This window comes from Eucalyptus grandis, chromosome 9 (genome assembly GCF_016545825.1).
Source record: "Eucalyptus grandis isolate ANBG69807.140 chromosome 9, ASM1654582v1, whole genome shotgun sequence".
Taxonomy (NCBI): Eukaryota; Viridiplantae; Streptophyta; class Magnoliopsida; order Myrtales; family Myrtaceae; genus Eucalyptus; species Eucalyptus grandis.
Genome location: NC_052620.1, coordinates 8,716,028 through 8,737,934, shown reverse-complemented (window position 1 = coordinate 8,737,934; position 21,907 = coordinate 8,716,028). Strand labels below are relative to the sequence as shown.

At 37.4% G+C, this 21,907-nt stretch overlaps 2 protein-coding genes across 2 annotated transcripts; both read right to left on the bottom strand.

Moving 5' to 3' along the window:
• Positions 1 to 1,343: 1,343 nt before the first annotated feature.
• LOC104420228 (probable LRR receptor-like serine/threonine-protein kinase At5g59680) lies at positions 1,344 to 13,074 on the bottom strand. Its single transcript, XM_039302323.1, has 13 exons — positions 12,812 to 13,074; positions 7,214 to 7,313; positions 5,388 to 5,718; positions 4,876 to 5,011; positions 4,234 to 4,305; positions 4,024 to 4,095; positions 3,869 to 3,949; positions 3,484 to 3,677; positions 2,544 to 2,746; positions 2,282 to 2,408; positions 2,127 to 2,189; positions 1,854 to 2,043; positions 1,344 to 1,731 (listed from the first exon to the last, which is right to left on the bottom strand). Exons 1-13 carry the CDS (start codon positions 13,072 to 13,074, stop codon positions 1,344 to 1,346), a joined length of 2,220 nt encoding a protein of 739 aa, XP_039158257.1.
• Positions 13,075 to 13,280: 206 nt separating this feature from the next.
• Positions 13,281 to 21,450, bottom strand: LOC120288376 (putative leucine-rich repeat receptor-like serine/threonine-protein kinase At2g19230). The gene is made up of 8 exons (XM_039302322.1): positions 21,360 to 21,450; positions 20,928 to 21,073; positions 20,548 to 20,813; positions 17,041 to 17,549; positions 13,975 to 14,177; positions 13,716 to 13,842; positions 13,559 to 13,621; positions 13,281 to 13,474 (listed from the first exon to the last, which is right to left on the bottom strand). Exons 1-8 carry the CDS (start codon positions 21,448 to 21,450, stop codon positions 13,281 to 13,283), a joined length of 1,599 nt encoding a protein of 532 aa, XP_039158256.1.
• Between the last annotated feature and the right edge of the window lie 457 nt (positions 21,451 to 21,907).

Here is a 21,907-nt window from a genome sequence, read left to right as displayed (position 1 = left end):
TGCCTCAGTATTCCCTAATTTGAAGTATCATATGTGCAAAGCACATGTCCATCTCGACCACTTGGGGGGGGGAATGATCAAAATCTAATTTAACTCAAACTTCCCTACATCAGTCTATTTAGAGTCGGTTTAATGCAATTATATGGGCCTAACTAAAAATGTTCTTAATATGCAAATTTAAATTAATAATATTTTTGGTTAGGGGTTTTCCTATGCAATAAATGATTAGACAGGTTGCCAACAATTATGGGTCACTAATGACTTGGCTCTCCTTTGTCTTTTAAACAAACATAGATCATAAGTGCTTTTGTCAATTCTCATTGTAGACCAACAAAGTCGCTCGAGATTTAATGACAAGGGACTTGAGTTCTGGACACATTTTCTATGTCACGTGTTTTGACTATGTGGGTCTATTAGTGCATGTGGTGCTTGATCAAAGTCCCCTGTACCCAGAAGGGACATCACATACTTTTGTCACAGTATGCTCAAATTCCTTGTTCGTCTAGGATCAGAAAAAGGTTCTTCTTTTAGGTTTACTCTCTAGTATAAGCTCATATTTTCTTAATCTCGACTTTAATGGCTGCAAATGGGGCTATTCGACGGCATGCTAGTGGATTGTTTTTCGATGAATTAGGCAACGTTATAGCGGTGGTACGCATATTCTCCACCCGCATAGCTCTCTTCTTGTCAATGGTACTGGTTATTGCATTAGAATTCCTAGACGGCAGGCCTATCCCACTTGCTGAGCATTAGATGAGATCAGGATTTCCTTTTATCTGGACATAAACTCATTACCAATGCATTCATTATCATAAGTCAAGATCGAATCTTGTCCATATTTTGTTAAAGATGCATGTGTTTGTATCCAAGCTTGCTTGCGAGAAGCACTACATTAGGACCACCAGTGATACCATCATACATCTATATGTTGAGCATTACCCAGAAAGAAAGAATATAATTAGTCCCTCATTATATATTTTCTCAATCCTGCCCTTAAAATTGCAAAATTGTCGTTGTTTACCTAAGGTGTCGACTCCAACTAACTTCTCAGTTGAACTCCAACAACACGCCTTGAGGGCCTGCTAATGCCAATCACCCGCTCCATGGATAACGCAACCTCCGACTCGCGGGATTAGGAATGCAGTGAATGAACATTATGAATAGAGAAAGGAGTGACATAGAACGAAACCATATCATTTTTAGAAAGTAAGTTTGGAAGATTCAATGACAAAAAGAAAAGGGAAAATGGACGACACGATAAAAGAATAAATGTACAAATTTGTAAATAAAAGTTAATCTTTTACATAAAAGAAGATAACCTTTCTGTATTTGAAATGTTTTTGCTACCTTGCCATAGGGACACTGTCACAATGGATCTCCGAAGGGGCCACTTCAAAAGAACAGCTTGATTTGCTCACAAATGACTCCTTCAACTCTGCCAATATATGATTTATGTCTGGCCTTTGAATCGCCGTTGGTTGTGTACAAGACATAGCAATCTCCACCACTTTCCAAGCTGAGTTAGTGTTCAATTCTCTATGTAACCTAGGATCCATAATCCTCTGGATATCACCACTTTCAATGATGGGAATTAGCCATTCAAGTATGTGAATGAAGTCGCTGCCATCCCGACTTCTCATTACTGCAGGTTGGCCCGTGATTAACTCAAAGAGTACAATTCCGAAACTGTAAACATCACTCTTCTTGTCACGGTTTCCAAAAGATTGAAACCTAGGAGGGGAAAAATAATACGAATCTTAAGTCAAAGATAAAATCCTAGGCAATGCCAATATTGCTATGCAATTAAACATCTTGAACTAACTAGATCAATAATGTTGAGTTTTAGCTATTACTCGGGGCCGAGGTAGCCAAAGGTGCCGCCCGGGCAAGTTGACACATGAGAGTCATTTTCAGATGCGAAAGCTCTTGACAGGCCAAAATTAGCTAATTTGGCTTGGAAGTCTTCAGTTAACAAGACGTTTGAAGTCTTCAAGTCTCTATGGATGATGGGTGGCTTACAACCGTTATGCAAATAATCCAAACCTGAATCCTTGCAAAAACAATGTCAGCAATGCCAAAGCAATGACAACAAAAGATCTACCAACTATGGATATCTTATCATGCACCTTGTGCTGCATCCACAGCTATTTGTAGTCTCTTACTCCACGTCAAGATCTTCGAATGGTCCTCTGTTGGATGCATCTTAACGTTCCATATAAGCAAGATAGTCTTACAGGATTATTTTACAGAAGAACCAATACAATAGAACAAGAGTACGAACCTGATAAATGTTGCCTTAAATTTCCATTAGCCATGTATTCATATACTAATGCCTTGTGCTTGGAATCATCACAATATCCAAACAGGGAAACCAAATTTTTGTGGTGTAGAATTGCTAATAGCTGTGCCTGTGGTATCACGAGTGTGCATTATTATAACATATGCTGACAATGGTATAAGAGGAAGTTTCTAGACAAATATCTACCTAACTATCAGCATAAGTTGATTTTTAAGGGAATAGTAATTGTATCATTTTATCTGACCTCAGTCTGAAATTCCTTGTACCCTTGCTCGGATGATTTAGAGAGCATCTTCACAGCAACTACGGTGCCGTTATCCAGTGTGCCAAGATATACCTTTCCAAATCCACCTTTACCAATCACTTGTCCAAAGTTACCAGTGATTTTTGAGATCTCTCTATACTCAAAAGGTCGGTTCTTTAGTCTCGGTGTCCTCTCACTAGATTCTGTAGCAAAAGGTTCCCATGAGTATTGCAACTGCCACTTTAATTAGTGGACTTCCCAGGCAAATTACTCCAATTGTGTCATCAACAATTAAAAAATGTATGAGAGGTTTTTCTGATCCCATTTCAAGATCTATATTAATGGAAAAGAGGACAAAAATCAAGAGATCTATGTAGGGATTCTCTGTCATTCCCTTTAATATGCTAACATATGGATTCTCTTGCTTTGCTCAATACAAATAGACAAGTTCGAGATTGCACAATCAAACTTTCTTTAAGGGACCATTAGAATACTATGGACAAACTTGTACTCTCAACTTGTTATAAGTCCTTCTGATTCATAGCACATTTAATTCTGAAGAGAAAAATCAGAAAATTTATTGTGGATAAGTTAAGCTCAATACTGCACATTCTCTTTGTGATGTTGATGCCACAATGCTGTGGTGATCCTGTCTCTCTCTTATCTCAATATTCTTGTGATCATTACGTAACTCATATTACTAGCATTGGGAAAATTTGATTAAAGCCAACTTTCTTTTATTCCTAATTACAACATCGATGAAAATGTAAATTGAGACTCTTAGGGTGCGTGAGAAGAGGATAGCAAGTTGCTGAGTCGTATATTCTCAGATCCTAGAAAAGACACTGTTGCAGATAGAAATGTACTAAAGGAAAAGCATAGCCAAGATTGTGTCAAATGTAATGTAAATTGTGTGAACAGCACAAGTAAGAAAAAGTACCTGGTATTTGTTCAAATGCCTTGCCAGTTTTAGAACAGGTCCGTTTCCATTTGATTAACCAAATAATTGCCAAGGCACCAAATAGAGCCCCCAGAAAGCCTAAAACTGTTGTAACAACTGTAACAAGTATGGTCTTTTGTTTCTTCTTATGTGGGCAAGGATCAGCCAGGCAAAGATGCACGTTTCCTATCAAACTGCCACAAAGAATGAAGGAGTTGAACTGATATTCCTATCAATAAGCATCCAGATTGATTTGCCAAATGGAGATCAAAAGTTGGCGTTCTTATTTGCTTTTAATCACAATAAACAGAACATGTTGGTAGTCTTTCCACCCTATAAAAGTCGTATATGACTCAACAAGAGAGAGAAAGAGAGAGAGAAAGACCTCATGTTTAAAGTATTGTCCATAACTCTTTTCTTGAGAGCTTCAGGAACTGATCCATTCAGGTTGTTTCCACTTAAATTTCTGCAAATATAGCCATGATAAGAGATTTGTCCACTTTAAATACTTTGCTACTTCAGCTAGAGACATTAACTTACAGAAAGCTGAGATGTGGTAATTCAGCTAGAGTTTCTGGTATCACTCCTGTAAGCTGATTGTTGGACAAATCTCTGGGAATAGCCAAAAGCAAAATGTTTCCACGCATTAGGGCAGTATATCTGCAGCCTATGTCTCCTAAAGTACAACCTAAATTATTCAATCAAGAGTTGACTCCCAGGGGATGCTTAATCATGAGTGACACAACTTACAAGTATTCCATTGTTGATAGATGCGAAAGTGATGAGGCTATGTCGCCCATCAAATTGCTAGAGCTCAATTTCCTGCCATGATAGATCAAAAGAGAGGATCATGTCATTGCCATCTTCATAAAGGGAGCATTTGTTGGTACAATAAAAAAAGTTTGTGCATTCAATTCTTCGGAATGAAAATATTTTAGATCCTCCCAGTGTAAATGTCCCAAGTACTAGAAGACCATTCAGAATGGTCAATCTCATTCCTTGCATGGGTCTCACTATCTCCCTCTTTTGTAATTTATGGTTACCTTTGGACCTAGAGTACCTAATAACTATATGCAGAGGACTTAATACTTGCTCACACACAATGCAATTTCGAATGGTTATGACAAATTTGAAAAACTAGGCTATTGGTCGATGAAGTTGAAAAAAGAACATAACAGTACATTGGAGAAGGGGGCATTTATTGCCAAGCGATGAGTATATAACTTGTCATGACCAACCCCATTCATATGGAGCAAGCTCCCAAAAAAAATACTCGATGGTGACTTTTTTGGGGTGGGTGTCAACTTAAGGATCAGTTTATGAGCTTTCTTCAATAGCATGCGAAGTTTAAGCTGTCAAAGACTCCCTCTATTAATTTGCCAGGGGACTCACAGGGATATAATCCTTGGAGGATTTCCATAGCTACAGTTTAGACCATCCCATGTGTAATTGCTTGGTACGCACGGATCACCTTGCCAGCTTCCTCTCTTAATGTGATACCTTGCTTTGATGTCGTTGATAGCTTTCACTGCAATTTAATCACAAAAAAGATCAATTATTTAAAGAGAAGAATAGAGATGCAAAAGGTGGTTGTGATCCATATGCATCATGCAGACTCAGTTTTCCAAAAGACTTGTAACACTCCAGGCTTCAATTTGAAGACTCTTCAACAATAATTACCAAGCCAAAAGAGCCAAAGCAAGAAATTAAACAGATGGCAGAGTAATACTTAGTCACATCTGTTGATCCCAACAAAGCAACTATGGATCAGAGAGTTCACGAATAACTTAAGACCCACGGTGGAGACTAGTATATTTAGTGTTGGCTCACCCGAATCTTAGTTATTGACAATGGAATATCCATGTACCTAAACAATAAAAACATGTAGAAGAATAAAAGCATACCATCATCTTGTGCTGTGGGTACATTTGGAAGATCAACAACGCTATAGAACTCCATGGCATTGAGGATCGGTGGATTTCCAGACTTATTCGTCGAATTAATCAAGAGGGTAATGAGTGGCCCATTAACTGGACGGGAAACTACAACCACTGGCTTTAAGTATTCAAGGCTCACCGTCTCCGTGAATTGATTATCATTCAAGGAAACTGTGAATTCCCTTTGCAGGACACTCAGTCTCTCAATCTCCATGAAATGTAAGTACACAATCCATATCTTTGGTGGTGCCCATGGCACTGATATGGCATCATTGGTCGGCGGTAAATCTACTGTCCACTGTAAATTCATCAACGGAGAGTGGCATAATCCTCTGAGTCTCCCGGATTGAGGTCTTGACATGGTTCCAATCTTTTGAGAGACCTCGTAAGAGTTTGTTGACCTTCATCGGGGTAGAAATTTGCTGACCTTGATATGCTAAACCATTTACAATTTCTGTAAAACGATTGAACATATCTCCAATCGACTCTCATTGCTTCATCTTGAAGGATTCATATTTGCCGAGCAGGAAGTTTACTTTTGTCTCTTTTACACGATCGGTCCCTTCATATGTAACATGAAGTTTATCCCAAACTTCTTTTGCTGTTTCACATGAAGAGATTCTATTATATTCAGTAGGAGACAAAGCGCAATATAAAGAATAAATTGCTTTCGCATCAAGTGCTTCTCTTTTGGACATCTCCATCCGAGACATAGGAGCGGGGGGTTTGCTTTCTTTGTCTTTGCCATTCTTATTTGATGTAGACACAGCGATGGGGTTGATTCCTCTTTCCACAACATCCCATTGCAAGGGATCTCTGGATCTTAGGAATGCTTTCATTTTGTTCTTCCATACGACGTATTCCTTTCCATCAAAATATGGTGGCCTTGTGTTGCTTTGCCCTTCCATAAAGAATCTTTAGCTCAAAAGTAAAAACACTTTTATAAACCGAGCACTTGGCTCTGATACCAATTGAGAGTGCTAGTATGAACACCTAGAGGGGGGTGAATAGGTGTTTAAAATAAATCTTGGCAAATATATGCAGAATAAAATAAACTTCAAACAAATGAGTTAAGGAAGAGAATAAGAACACATAAATTATAGTGGTTCGGCTTAATCTAAGCCTACGTCCACTCTCCCACGCTAACAGCCTTCTTGGCTGGATTCCACTATGCAATCAACAAGAGATTACAACTTTGAGTGCAAACACTTAGTAGATCACACTATCTCACTAAGTCACTCTTTTGGTATTTCTCTCACGATCACAAACGTTTAAGCTCTCCAAAGAAAAGTGTATGATCGAAGGTCGCTTAGACTTTGGAATTATAAATTCTACGCTCTATCTCTTACTTGCTCATCGGTCCTTCGTCTCCTTAAATACTCCTCCACTTCCAAACTAGCCGTTGGACAGCATCCCGGAGAATCGTCTTCCAATATACCCATTGGACAGCTCGTATCTAGAAGATTTGGTAGCCGTTGAGTGATAAAGGTAGAATCCCAAATTGATTCGATCGCCCATACAAACGGAATCTTGGTTTCCATAAGTAAAGCTTCTTCGTGTAGAAAGATCTTGTCTTCAACATCCAATTGTCAATTAATTAGATTGAGTCAATCAAATCAATCTTGATGTGGAATCCAAACCAGATCACTAGCCGTTATATGATTGGGCTTGAGTTACGTTCTGTCGAGTCTGGATGTAAAGTCGAGAGCCATAGACTTTACAATCGAGTCGTAGACTTTACAATCTGGGTCTGAACATATATGCTTCGAACAGATTTAGCTTTAAGGTCGTACCCGGTTCGGCTTCAGAATAGATTTAGTTTTAAGGTCGAACACCGTCTGAATAAGTTCAGCTCCAACATAGTCCGTCTTCGGTTCATCATTCACGTTCAGTCTGGAATTTGTCGGAATGAGCGGACTTCGATGTAGAACAGACTTTGACACTAAAGTCGGCAGTCTTCAGACTTTGACACGAAGTTTGGAAATCTTCAGAATATACTTTGGACATGTGTTACGTTCAGTCTTAAGTCGTCTTCACACTTTGACAATATCCTTTACATGTTATATCATCTGCATGGTCTATTACTTAACCATTAAACATGTTAGTAGCCTTTGATTTATTTTGTCATCTTCAAAACATCATAAGGGATTTCCCTAACACAGAGATTTATGGATACGGGAAATTGATTACGCTAGATAAATTTAATGCATTTTTTGGTGCCTTTTCTCTTAATTTCAAAAATATTATAAGCAATCTTGATCAATTTAACTTAAATCACTAATGAGAAGTGACCATACGAATGCATAGACAAGAATTTAATAGCCAATAATAAAAAAAGTAACAAATAAATTGTTAAAGATAGCCCAATAATTGTAAGGAAATTAAACACTTCAAGCAAGCAAAAGCCCATTAATTGCAATGCATCGAATGTTTTGCAAGATATTAACTTAAATATGCATGTATTTGCTAAACATGATTAATAAAATTTAATTCTCTTTTCTGTTTAATACGAATATGATTTAGTTCAAGCGTTTTAACTACATGAATCCTAATCTAACATGCATTGATCCTAAATGACATGCAAATTTTATCAAAATGTAATGCTACTTATATGCAACGGAAAATTCCAAATAAGCCTTTTTGGGTAGAAAAATCTAATTTCTCATCCCCATCTGAATTTCATTTTCATTTTCTTTTTGTCCGAAATTCATTTTTCTGCAAAATTTTGGACTCGTCGAAAATTCACCAAAAATGAGACGATGTCCAATAAATAAATCGTGACACGCTTGAATGTTTGATTCCTAAAACCGAATTAATTTTCGTGGTTAAAATCGACTGAACATGACTTTAGTACAACCTAATCTATTGGGTAGCTTTTAGCGGTTTTAGCGTGTGTGACCCGTGGTCGATAATTTTCGATCCATGTTTATGCATCTTCGAATCATAGACGACCCTCAGTCATCATGTAATCATGAGGGTTCAATTATGTACCATGAATATAATATTGATAGAAAAATCGGTTTACTTGCCGTTTGACGTGAATATTGCAATCGTGTGGAATCACCCGCAATTCGACTGCGTATTTCCATTGAATTGGCTTATATCCGTTCATTCATCGATTTATAACGGTGTTGTATTGACCCTTGCCGATTATTATGGTCGAGCGGTCGATTTCCGATCGAATTCTTTAGTCTGTCGCGTTTATATCCCTTAACGGCTTCACATAATAGATTAGTTAACTCGTGAGTGATCAGTTCTGAGTAAAATAACCATAAGTGCATCGATGAAATAACTATTCAATATATTCGAAATAGGTGCCAAATTTCGGGATATCATAGTTATAGTGGTGGTATGCATCTTCTCCAGCCACTAGCTCTTGTCTTGTCAATGGTACTAGTTGTTGCATTAGAATTATAGACGGTAGGCCTATCCCACATGCTAAGCATTAGATGAGATTAGGATTTCCTTTTATCTGGACATAAACTCATTACCAATGCATTCATTATCATAAGAGTCTTGTTTATATTTTGTTTAAAGATGCATGTGTTTGTATCCCAAGTTGCTTGCAAGAAGTACTACATTAGGACCACAAATGATACAATCATACATATATATGTTTGAGCTTAACCCAGAAATAAAGAAGATAATTAGTCCCTCATTATATATTTTCTCAATCCTGCCCATTAATATTGCAAAATTGTCGCTATTTACCTAATGGTGTTGACTCCAACTATGTGACAACCTGAATTTTCAGATTTCGTTTTCGATTAAATAAATCGGGCCTTTCATTGACGTGCCGATAGTGTTATTCTTTGAGTTGATCATTCACGAGATAACTTGACTATACGAGAAAGCAATTAAGAAATCTAAATGCAATGAATTTGAGAATTCGACCATGAATCGATTGCTCGACCGTGTTGATTTGCAAGGGTCATTACGGCACTGTTGAAATTGATCAGAGAACGAAAATAGGTCGACTTGATTGAGATATGTGATCAGAGTGTGGGTGATTCCACTTGATTGCAAAATACTCGTCGATCGACACTAGACCGATTTTTCTATCGTTTTGGTAACCAGTGCCTGTAATTGAAATATCGAGACTTTCATAACAACCGAGAGTCGCCAATGTGTCGAAGATGTACAATGTGACTCGAGATAAATCGATCACGAGTCAATTGCACCAAAAATTCATAAAAGTTACTCGGTAGAGTAGGTTACGCTAAAATCGCATCGGATTGAAATTAACCGTGAAGTTGAGCTCGATTTCAGAAATTAAAAGTTCTGTCATGTCACGATCTATTTTAGGAACGTCAACTCATCCTCCGAATAATTTTCGGAGATTCCAAGATTTTACGGAAAATCGTTTCGGACGTTGCGGAAATTAACGAAAATTCGGATGGGCCGAATTAAAGGAAATTTGAACTTCCAAGCCGAGCCTTTAAGTGTTAGGGATTTATAGAAAATTGTTCAGGAATTTTCTTCATCGAAATTGGACCTCGATTTGAGGAATTTGGAGATGATATTGAAGTTCATTATTAATGAAATTCGGAACTAGGCTGGGGGGTTGCATTATTTGCATTTAAATTGGATTATTATGGAAATTATAATGTGAAGAAAGAAATAGGGGACATGCTTTTATTGGATTAGATAATTGCTTGACTTTTCTTCCACACCGGCGGCTTCTCCAGCAAGTCTCGCCGACTTCATCTCCAGTTATCTCTCTCTCTCTCTCTCGTTCCTATCCATTGCCTCTTTTTTCTTCATCTGCTTCAGCTTTCATTTTTGTCTCCTTTTACCTTGCTTTCATTCTCGTTCACTTATGGCCGCATCATCTCCGTCCCTCTGTCTCTTCCTGCTCGGTCAATCCTCGCAGCAAAGCCCCCCATCGAAGACTCTACCGAACGCCAGCAAACTACCCGAAGTCCTGCCGTCTCCACCGACCCCATTTTTTCTCCCAAGCTTCGCTCACGCTGCCACGTCCACGAGTCAACTACCGTGGATCCCTCCTTAGCAAATTCCCTGGCAGTTGACCGCAAGCCGTTTGTCCCTCTCCCTGCAACGACACCGCCCCATCTCCTGCCCCACCGTCTGCCGCTGTCTGCCATCATTTGTCTTTCCCTGTTCCCCCACCACAACGACACCAGCTCCTCCTTGCTGCTTCGGATTGGCCTGGCTCGCTCGAATTCAGCCCGCCCGCAGCAACGGCCCAGCAGCTCTCATCTTCGCTCGTGGATTAGCCCAGCAAATTCCAGCGAAGCCGAACAGCCCATCTTCAATCAGCAGCCCAGTTCGTGTAATTCCAGCCCATCCAAAGAGAGTCCACGTGAAGTTCAGCCCAACTTCGGCCCAAGAAATCAGCAGTCCAAGCCTGTGAATTTTAGCAATCCCGTCCGCAATTTCAGCCTTGGGTCCAGCCCATTAGAAGCCCAATTCCGAGCCCAACCCTGCGAAGCCAAGCCCAACTGCAAGTTCAACCCAAGCCCAGCAATTTGCTGTGGGCTTGCAAGGCCTGTTGGGCTCGGTCCGAGACCCATCGACGCCGCCGCCAAAAATTCAGAATTCGGCCGCCGTCGCGTCGTCGTCGGGGTGATCTGGCCTTCGCATTTAATCAAGTGAATTTTTCTCACTAATCCCCGATTAGTAGGCTAATGATGCTTAGGGGTTGTTTATATTTAATTAAGTATAATTAGGTGGATAGATTAGAGTAGAATAATTAAATTAGTGCTTTATCAATGCATGTTAGACAATTGGTTAGTGACATTAGCAAGTAGACTCGCGTTATTATTTATTGAATGAATCTTGAAAATTTTCCGGGTCCATTCTGGTGTCCAATTAGGCATTACAGGCTTAAATTGGATTTATTACATTTATTTAATATTTTCCGTAATTATTTAATTAATTAATTATTTTTCGAAAATTAGGCTGGGATAGCCGAATGACCGAAATTTTATGTTGATTATGGTGGTGTAGTCTGTTTATTTATTTGAATGTTAATTTGTGCTGAATTGATTTAATTGTGATTTTAGGATTATTTTCCTAAATTAATTAATTTTGATAAATTAATTGTATGATTGGAACATGGCATGTATACCGGCTCGATGGCTCTATATGTCATCTTGAGATAGGATGGTATGATCTACTAGCTTAGTGACTTTATGTGTCATCTTAAGAAAGGATGGTATGATGAATTGTGTGTATATCGGTTCAATGGCTCTATATGTCATCTTGAAATAGGACGGTATGATATGCGGCTCGATGACTCCATGTCATCTTGAGAAAGGACAGTATAATATAATGGCTCGATGGCTCTATATGTCATATGGAGAAAGAATATTATACTATATTAACTCGATGAATTGTATGTCATCTTAGAGAATGGATAGTATGCTAGTTATTGGCCTCAGGGCAAGCTCTTGTCTTTATATCACCTAGGGTGAGTAGTCTTGCATTTTGATCAGATTCATAGATAGTATGAAATGGGCCAACCAAGAGATGGTCGTGAAGACATGTAATCGGCGAGTCAATTGATCGCTGAGTCAATCCTATTGGTTGAATTGATGGGTTGATGTGATTATTAGTATTTATTAATTGAACTGATTTGCAGGAAGGGACTGAGGCCAATGTAAGTCCTCTGACTCGTGTTGTGCTTAGACAGCCCTAAGGTGTATTAGCTTTTTAATTGGGTCTTAGTGGGGTAGAACTTGCTGAGATGTTATCTCACTGGTTATTGTATAACCATTTTCAGGTCCTTAGAGGAAGTTAGTGGAGGACTGGAAGCCCCGAAATCTGAGAAGGTGGAGATTGAAGAATTGGCATACGTATCGACTAGTTAGTCATAGGATGGTTCCCTTTTGTTAAGTTGATATTTTGTAAGTGGCCTGATGTTGTGAATAAACCTGTTTGTTATAAAATGTTTGTTTTGATTTGAAAAAGTTGGCCCTACTTTTTTATCTCATTATTTTATTGTCCGTGGATTCTATATCTACTTCCACATGCGCATTTAAAATGAAATGGGTCAACGATGCGTTATGGGGTGTCGCTATTAATCGACCATGTAAGGGATGGGTGCATGCCCGAAGATTGGGGTGTGACAAACTGACTTTTCAGTTGAACGACAACAACGTGCCCTGAGGGCCTGCTAATGCCGTTTACCCACTCCATGGATAACACAACCTCCAACTCATGGGATTAGGAATGCAATGAACTAACATTATTAATGGAGAGAGGAACGACATAGGACGAAACCGTATTATTGTTAAACAGTGAGTTTGGAAGATACGATGATAGAAAGAAAAGGGAAAATGGATGATGCGATAAAAGAAAAAAGTACAAATTTGCAGACAAATACCTAAAAGAACATAACCTCTCTGTATTGGAAAAGTATTTGCTACCTTGCCATGGGGACACTATCACAATAGATCTCTGAAGAGGTCACTTCAAAAGAACCACTTGATTTGCTCACCAAAGACTCCTTCAACTCTGCCAATACATGATTTATGTCCGGCCTTTGAATCTCCACCACTTTCCAAGCCGAGTTGATGTCAAATTCTCCTTGTAACCTAGGATCCATAATCCTTTGCATATCACCACTTTCAATGATGGGAATTAGCCATTCAAGTATGTGAATGAAGTTGCTGCCATCTTGGCTTCTCATTACTGCAGGTTGGCCTGTGATTAACTCAAAGAGGACAATTCGAAACTGTAAACATCACTCTTCTTGTCACGATTTCAGAAGATGAAACCTAGGAAGGGGAAAATAATACAAATCTTAAATCAAAGATAAAATCTTAGGCAATGTCAATATTGCTATGCCATTAAAGATCCTAAGCTGAACTAGATCAATGATGTTAATTTTAGCTATTACTCGGGGCTGAGGTAGCCAATGGTGCCGGCAAGACGAGTTGACACATGAGAGTCATCTTCAGATGCAAAAGCTCTTGACAGGCCAAAATCAGCTATTTTGGCTCGGAAGTCTTCACTCAATAAGATGTTTGAAGTCTTCAAGTCTCTATGGATAATGGGTGGCTTGCAACCATTATGTAAATAATCCAAACCTGAAATCCTCGCAAAAACATTGTCAACAATGCTAAAGCAATGACGAAAAAAGACCTACCAACTGTGGATATCTTATCATGCACCTTGTGCTGCATCCACGGCTATTTGTAGTCTCTTACTCCATGTCAAGACCTTCGGATGGTCCTCTGTTAGATGCATTTTAACGTTCCATATAAGCAAGAGAGAGTCCAACAAGATTATTTTGCAGAAGAACCAATACAACAGAATAGGATTACGCACCTGATAAATTTTGCCTTAAATTTCCATTAGCCATGTATTCATATACTAATGCCTTGTGTTTGGAATCATCGCAATATCCAAATAGGGAGACCAAATTTCCGTGGTGCAGAATCGCTAAGAGTTGTGCCTATGGTACCACGAGTGTGCATTTATTATAACATATACTGACAATAGTCTAAGAGGAAATTTCTGAACAAATATCTAAGTGTCTAGATAAGTTGATTTTCAAAGGAAGAGTGATTGCATCATTTTATCTCACCTCGGCTTGAAATTCCTTGTACCCTTGTTCTGATGATTCGGAGAGTATCTTCACAGCAACTATGGTGTCATTATCTAGTGTGCCAAGATATACCTTTCCAAATCCACCTTTACCAATCACTTGTCCAAAGTTTTGAGTGATTTTTGAGATCTCTCCATACTCAAAAGGTCGATTCTTTAATTTCAGTGCCCTCTCACTAGATTCTGCCAAAAAAGGTTCCTGTGAGTATTGCGACTACCACTTTGGATAGTGGACTTTCAAGGCAAATGACTCCAATTGCGTCCTCAACAATTAAAAATGTAGGAGAGGTTTTTTAGATCCCATTTCAAGATCAGTATTAATGGAAAAGAGGACAAAAAATCGAGAGATCTGCGTAGGGATTCTCTGTCACCTGCCTTTATTATGCTGACATATAGATTCTTTTGCTTTGCTCAATACAAGTAGATAAATCCGAGACTGCACGATCAAACTTTCTTTGAGGGACTATTAGAATACTATTGACAAACTTGTATTCTCAAGTTGTTATAAGTCCGTCTCGTGCATAACACAGTTAATTTTGAAGAGAAAAATCAAAAAATTCAATGTGGATAAGTTAAGCTCAATAATGCACATTCTCTTTGGGATGCGGATGGGAAAATGCTTCAGTGATCCCGTCTCTCTCTTCTCTCCATATTCTTGTGATCATTACGTAACTCATATTACTAGCATTGTGAAATTTCGATTAAAGCCAACTTTCTTTTATGTTTGATTGCAATATTGATGAAAATGTAAAATGAGACTCTTATGGTGCGTGAGAAGAGATAGCAAGTTGCCGAGTTGTATATTCTCAGATCCTAGAAAAGACATTGTTCAGATAGAAATGTACCAAAGGAAAAGCACGGTCAAGATTGTCTTCAAATGTAATATAAATTGCGTGAACACGACAAGTGAGAAAAGCACCTGGTATTTGTTCAAATGCCTCGCCTTTTTTAGAACAGGTCTGTTTCCATTTGATTAACCAAATAATTGCCAAAGCACTAAAGAGAGCCACAAAGAAGCCTGAAACTGATGTAACAACTGTAACAAGGATGGTCTTTTGTTTCTTCTTATGGGCAAGGATCAGCCAGGCAAAGATGCGTGTTTCCTGTCAAACTGCCACAAAGAATGAAGGAGTTGAGCTGAAATTTCTATCAACAATTGTCCAGATAGATTTACCAAGTGCTGATCAAAAGTTGGCCTTCTTATTTGCTTTTAATCGCAATAAATAGAACACGTTGATAATCTTTCCACCCTATAAAATTCATGTATGAGAGTGAGAGAGAGAGAGAGAGAGAGAGAGAGAGAGAGAGAGAGAGAGAGAGAGAGAGAGAGAGAGAGAGAGAACCTCATGTTTAAAGTATTGTCGATTACCCTTTTCTTAAGAGCTTCAGGAACTGATCCAATCAGGTTGTTTTCACTTAAATTTCTGCAAATATATCCACGATAAGAGATTTGGCCACTTTAAACACTTTGATGCTTCAGCTAGAGACATTAACTTACAGAAAGCTAAGATGTGGTAATTCAGCTAGAGTTTCTGGTATCGTTCCTGTAAGCTGATTGTTGGACAAATCTCTGGGAATAGCCAAAGCAAAGTGTTTCCACGCATTAGGGCCGTAATTCTACAGCCTATGTCTCCTAACACACAACCTAAATTATTCAATTGTGCGCTGACTCCTTGGGGGTGTTAAATCATGAGGGACACAACTTACAAGTATTCCATTGTTGATAGAAGCGAAAGTGATGAGACTATGTCGCCCATCAAATTGCTAGAGCTCAATTTCCTGCCATGATAGATCAAAAGAGAGGATCCTGTCATTGCCATATCCATAAAGGTAGAATTTTTTGGTACAATAAAAAAAGTTTGTGCAATCAATTCTTCAGAATGAAAATATTTTAGATCCTCCCAGTGTAAATGTTCCAAGTACTAGAAGACCATTCAGAATGGTCAATCTCATTCCTTGCATGGGTCTCACTATTTTATGGTTATTTTTGGACTTAGAGTACCTAATAACTATTTGCGGAGGACCTAATACTTGCTCACACACAATGCAATTTCGATACTTATGACAACTTTGGAAAACTAGGCTATTGGTGAATGAAGTTGAAAAAAGAACATAACGATACATCGGAGAAGGGGGCATTTATTGCTAATCGATGATCATATAACTTGTCATGACCAGGCCCATTCATATGGAGCAAGCTCCCAAAATAAATACTCGATGGCGACTTTTTGGGGTGGGTGTCAACTTAAGGATTAGTTCATGAGCTTTCTTCAATGCTATGCGAAGCTTAAGTTGTCAAGCACTCCCGCTATTAAAACACTGAAGTTCCAATTATGCCCTGAAAAAACTTGACAAAAGCATGACAAAGTACGCGGTCTATCTGAAAATTCACATTGGAAGGTTGCATTCATCCTAAGTGTTCTTTCTCATGATACATAAAACTTTCGGTTTTCATGACGAATGAGAATTATTCTTAAGTTCACCTAGAAAACTAGTATTATCTGAGAAAATTTGCCAGGGTACTCACAGGGATATAATCCTTGGAGGATTTCTGTAGCTACAGTTTAGACCATCCCATGTGTAAACTCTTGGTACGCATGGATCACCTTGCCAGCTTTCTCTCTTAATGTGATATGTTGCTTTGATGTCATTGATAGCCTTCACTGCAATTTAATAAGAAAAAGATCAATTATTTAAAGAGAGGGATAGATATGTAAAAAGCGATTGTGATCCATATGCATCATGCAGAGTCAGTTTTCCAAAAGACTTGTAACACTCCAGGGCTTCAATTTGAAGAGACTCTTCAGCAATAATTACCAAGCGAAAAGTAGCCAAAACAAGGAATTAAACAGATGGCAGAGTAATACTTAGTCAAATCTGTTGATCCCAACAAAGCAACTATAGATCGGAGAGTTCACAAATAACTTAAGACCCACAGTGGAGACTAGTATATTTAGTGTTGGCTTACCTAAATGTTGACTATTGACAATGGAATATCTGTGTACGTACTTAAACAATAAAAACATGTAGAAGAATAAAAGCATACCATCATCTTTTGCTGTGGGTACATTTGTAAGATCAACAACATTATAGACCTCCATGGCATTGAGGATTGGTGGATTTCCAGACTTACTCGTCGAACTAATCGAGAGGGTGATGAGCGGCCCACTAACTGGAGGAGAAACTACAACCACTGGCTTTAAGTATTCAAGGCTCACGGTCTCCATGAATTGATTATCGTTAATGGAAATTGTGAACTCCCTCTGTGGACCACTCAGTCTCTCAATCTCCATGAAATGTAAGTACACAATCCATATCTTTGGTGGTGCCCTTGGTAATGATACCGCATCATTGGTCGGCGGTGAATCTACTGTCCACTGTAAATACAAGGGAGAACTTAAACTCATTGTCCCTTGAGCGGTCTGAAGAACTTTGTCGGGAACCTTATAAGCATTACTATTGTTAGATAAATCAATCGCAGATGTGGTGTTCAGTATGGACCAGTTACGGAAGTTCCTAAATGGCCACAATCGATCATAAACATCGTGAGGGTACCTGTGTGAGGCATTTTGACAAATAGTTTAAGAGTAAACAGTTAAGCAATTGACTGAATGACTGACAAATGCCAATTCATACGGATATGCAATGGAAATATTAAAGCTACAATATTCAACACATTACTAGCGAATAACCGAGGCGTTTATTGGCTTTCCAAAAATCAAACATCTCGCTAGCGGTCAAATGCAAAAATTTTCGATCAAAAAATAAATGCAAAACTTTAAAATTGCAATGTGATGCGCAGACGAATATTTTTGTCAGAGAGAAATTAATTGCCACGGACATGTAACACATAGAGTGATAACTTGAAAATTGCAATATGATGTCCAGATGGAACTCTTTTTATTTTTTTCAAAGTAAAAGAATGGTTTGAATTGGATTGGGACTTACCTCATCAATGGCTGGAAACTTTTGAACTTTGAAATAACAATAAATATTAATCACATATTTTATGTAAAATGAGTAGGCTCGTGCTATTGCCATCCCTTTATTAGCTCTTGACACCCCAAATTACATTGAAATGACTATATTATCCCTTACAAGTCCCACTCTTGATTTCAAAATATTTCTTACCTTTTCTTTTTTCTTCTTGTTTCTTTTGTTTTAATTTCACTAGAGACAAAATTACCATGATCCTGACAAACAGCGATTATTAAGGTTAACTAGGAGGCCCACACTTGATTTAAGAATAATGCTTGCCCTTTTTTTTTAAAGGTTTTTTCCTTTCCTTTCTCATTTGAAAAAACAAAAGTCGTTTATTTCTTCTCCAAAAAACAGTTTATTTGGTAGATAGTTAACTAATTATTGTGTTTCTGATTTAAAAAATGAATTATTTTGTTAATTATTTGTATATTTCTTCTTTTTTTTTTGTACTGGGAAAATATTATTAAAAAATAACTTAAGCACGAGTGAGATGATAAGCTTTGAGTAAATTCAGTATTATGCATACGTCAACCACAATATTCAATTTTTGAGTAAATTCTAGCAAATTTGCACAAAAAATCATGGTCGAAAAATTCACGATCATGAGAATACTCTAAGGAAATAAAGTAAATGATTTGAAGATAAAAATAACATTTCTTCACTCCTAATATATGATAAGTACTTGCTTAGATTATAATAATGGAGAATAAATCTAAAGAAGACAAACATGAAGGACACGCTGAAATTTAATGGGTGTAGAAGAAGCAGAAAGTGTGAAAAAAAAATTGTTTAGGAGGGATGTTGATAAGTTTTTCTTTTTAGTGAAATTGAAAAAAGAAGAAGAAAAAAGGCAAGAAATAATTTTAAATCAAGACTAGGACCTGTAAGAAATAATATAATTAATTCAAAGTGATAGGGGGTATTGAGAGCCAAAAAAAAGGGATGGAAATAGTGCAAGCCATTGAGTATTATCAGCAAGTTTTAGAGATATATTATTAACCAGAGTCTTGGGCACTAGTTAAGACCACTAAAACTAGTAGAAACAAACACTGATATGTTTTGGAAATTAAAAATTAACATACTTCAAGAAAGTAAAGTACTTTAAATAGAAATGTTCATATTTTCGAAGCATAATTAATAGCCATTAACAAATGTCCTAAAAGCACTTCACGAGTAGACATCGAGTTCTCGCGTATAATATACATAATTAGTGCTTTGGGCGGATTCTTGTACAGATTTGTAATATATATATATAACACATACATACATTTAAGCATAAAGAAAATATCTCATTAATGTATTTGTAGTATGAGATTCCAATATTAACATAGCATTAATCATCTTGAGCAACTTAGATAATGAAGTAGTTAACGTGATATTTTGACCTATAATCTTTCATTTGTTGGGTACACGTAATTTTTGTAACTTAATACAAAATAGTGTGTCAATGTTATGATATAAAACTTCTTTGATACAAAAGAGGTACAATTAGAATAGAAAAATAACGAAGAGAGAGGAAGGGAGACAGACAATAGTAATAAAATAGATAATCAATCCCTAGTGCCAATCTTAAAGGCAACACTTAGGGAAGACAGTTATCATATAATATGCAAAAAGTATTATTTATTAAATTTTGCAAAATCATCTTATCATAACATAAGAATTATTTTATCAATAGAAAGAAATTATTGAACGATTTAAGGGAATCGAACACATAGATGGATCGAAAGTATAAGACTGTTTATCAGATAGAAAAGATCTAAATTTAGATTTGAATATGTGGGAGATAAAATAAAATTATTAATTTACAGAATTGTCAATTTATAGAATTTTAAAAAAATTTTGGAGTAGAAAAAAAAAAGAGTGCGATATCTTAGAATATATTTATCATATTTTCGCTAATTGAGAGAAGCTAACAGAAACTAGTAGCTGGTAAACCCCATGCCTGCAAATTCTACACAGGAAAAAAAGATTCTCTCAAATCTTGTAGATAATACACGCACAATGATTACCCTAAAATAAATAAGTAATATTATGCAATTCTCACTTTATTATATTAGTAATTCATATTAATTTAATGAATTTTTATTAGCAAAGGAAAAAAAATAACTACGGTTTCATACTAATAAATGTGTAAATGTATTATTTTTTTAAAGAAATTCATCAATGAGTTATCTTGTTATGATGGAGTAACTTAGGTGTTTTTGATACATATGGGAAATACTAAGTTTGATTGGGATTATAAGTGTAAGTTGTTAAATGATTTTATTTTATTTTTTGGTTGAACCTAATGGCTCCTTTTTTTTTTTCTTTTTTTTTTTTTTTTTGTGTCATCATCTAGTGATTTTGTTATAATCTTTGACATCTAGGATCATTTTCTTCAACTATCTTTGTTGATTTTAGCAGTTTTCTGTGCTGTAATTTGTTGATTTTTTCATGGCCATTTTCGTCTTTGCTGACTGGCGCCTTCAATAGTTTGCGGAATGGCAAAATTCGATGAGGAAATACCGAATCTTTCTCTTTACTAATGATTACTACTATACATTTGTATTTCAGAAATAAAATTGATCACCTGAATCTATCTGCCGCCGAGGTTCGTCCCAGGTTGTACCGCTTACGGACTTGCAAGAACCCAGATCCCAATGGATAGATGTCATCCTCCAAAGCTCTTAGTTCCAATGCCGAAATAAAGGGCACTCCATTGCCAGTGTTCACAAGACACACTCGTATATCATCTGCCTTGGGCACATAAATGATCTCTTTGATAATATGAAAGGAGAAGTCCACCGTGGCCCAATAATTAACATCGATGTATAGGTCAAATAAAGGAGGCTGATCCTTCCCATCATAGTTACCGTACCAAAATAATGCCCGAATTAGGTATTTTCTATTCTTGCCTCGGTCTGGTCTTAAATTATAACAATTCATACTTCCATTGGGAAAAATCCTTACAGTGTTCAACTGTAGATTATTTTCATACCACATCAATGTCTGCATGTTTTTTCCAGAGCTTATGAACCCATCATCCATTTTGTATGTTATATTAGTGTTCTCGTCGGTGTATTCATTGGGTGCCCCACAATCGATGCTGATAAAACCTTGTAAGTTTAGAGAAAAGAAAATGTCAAAGAAATAGAACTGCAATTTTTCTATTTGGACCATTGGAACAAGTTCAATGAATCTTGATCATTCACATAACTCCATACCATATTATCTAGTGTACCATTAGTTTGACGCCGGAGCAAGTGAGAATGAATATAAAGAAGAGACCATTTTGTTTCATTAAAGGGTCAAAACTCATGGAACGCTATAGGCAGTGATATTGTACGAAGCGTGGACGAGAGAGAGAGAGAGAGAGAGAGAGAGAGAGAGAGAGAGAGAGACCTGGTTGGGCTTGAACCGCAAGGACTAGTGCTGAAGCTAAAGAAGCAAAAAGCGCAAACGGGAAAGCTGTAATTGATCTTTCCATCGTCATCAGGCAGTGGAGATTGTCGAAGGGAGAAGTGTGAGGAAGATTTATGCATGGAGGCGTTATATTAATATCTTGAGCTCCCCATACAACCGATATCATCTTTTTGACTCGTACTCAGGCGATAATTATTCCAATTATTTTCTTCTTCCATTGAAAATATTAAGAGGATAGAAAGTAACACACGCCCCCACGCGGTGCTCGTAATTGACGGAGACATGGTTACAGCACAAGAAGACCAAGATTTGCAGGTAGGTCTTCATCTATAGCCCAAGAAGACCAAGACTTGCTTGTAATTCACGCCCCACGCGGTGCTCGTAATTGATGGAGACATGGCTACAACAACAGACCAAAACCAAGACTTGCAGCCAAGTCTTTATCTGCAAATGTATCAAAGTTTAAGTACCAAAATATATCAATGTACACAATGGACGTGAAATTAGCCTTTTCTGGAGGCATCTGC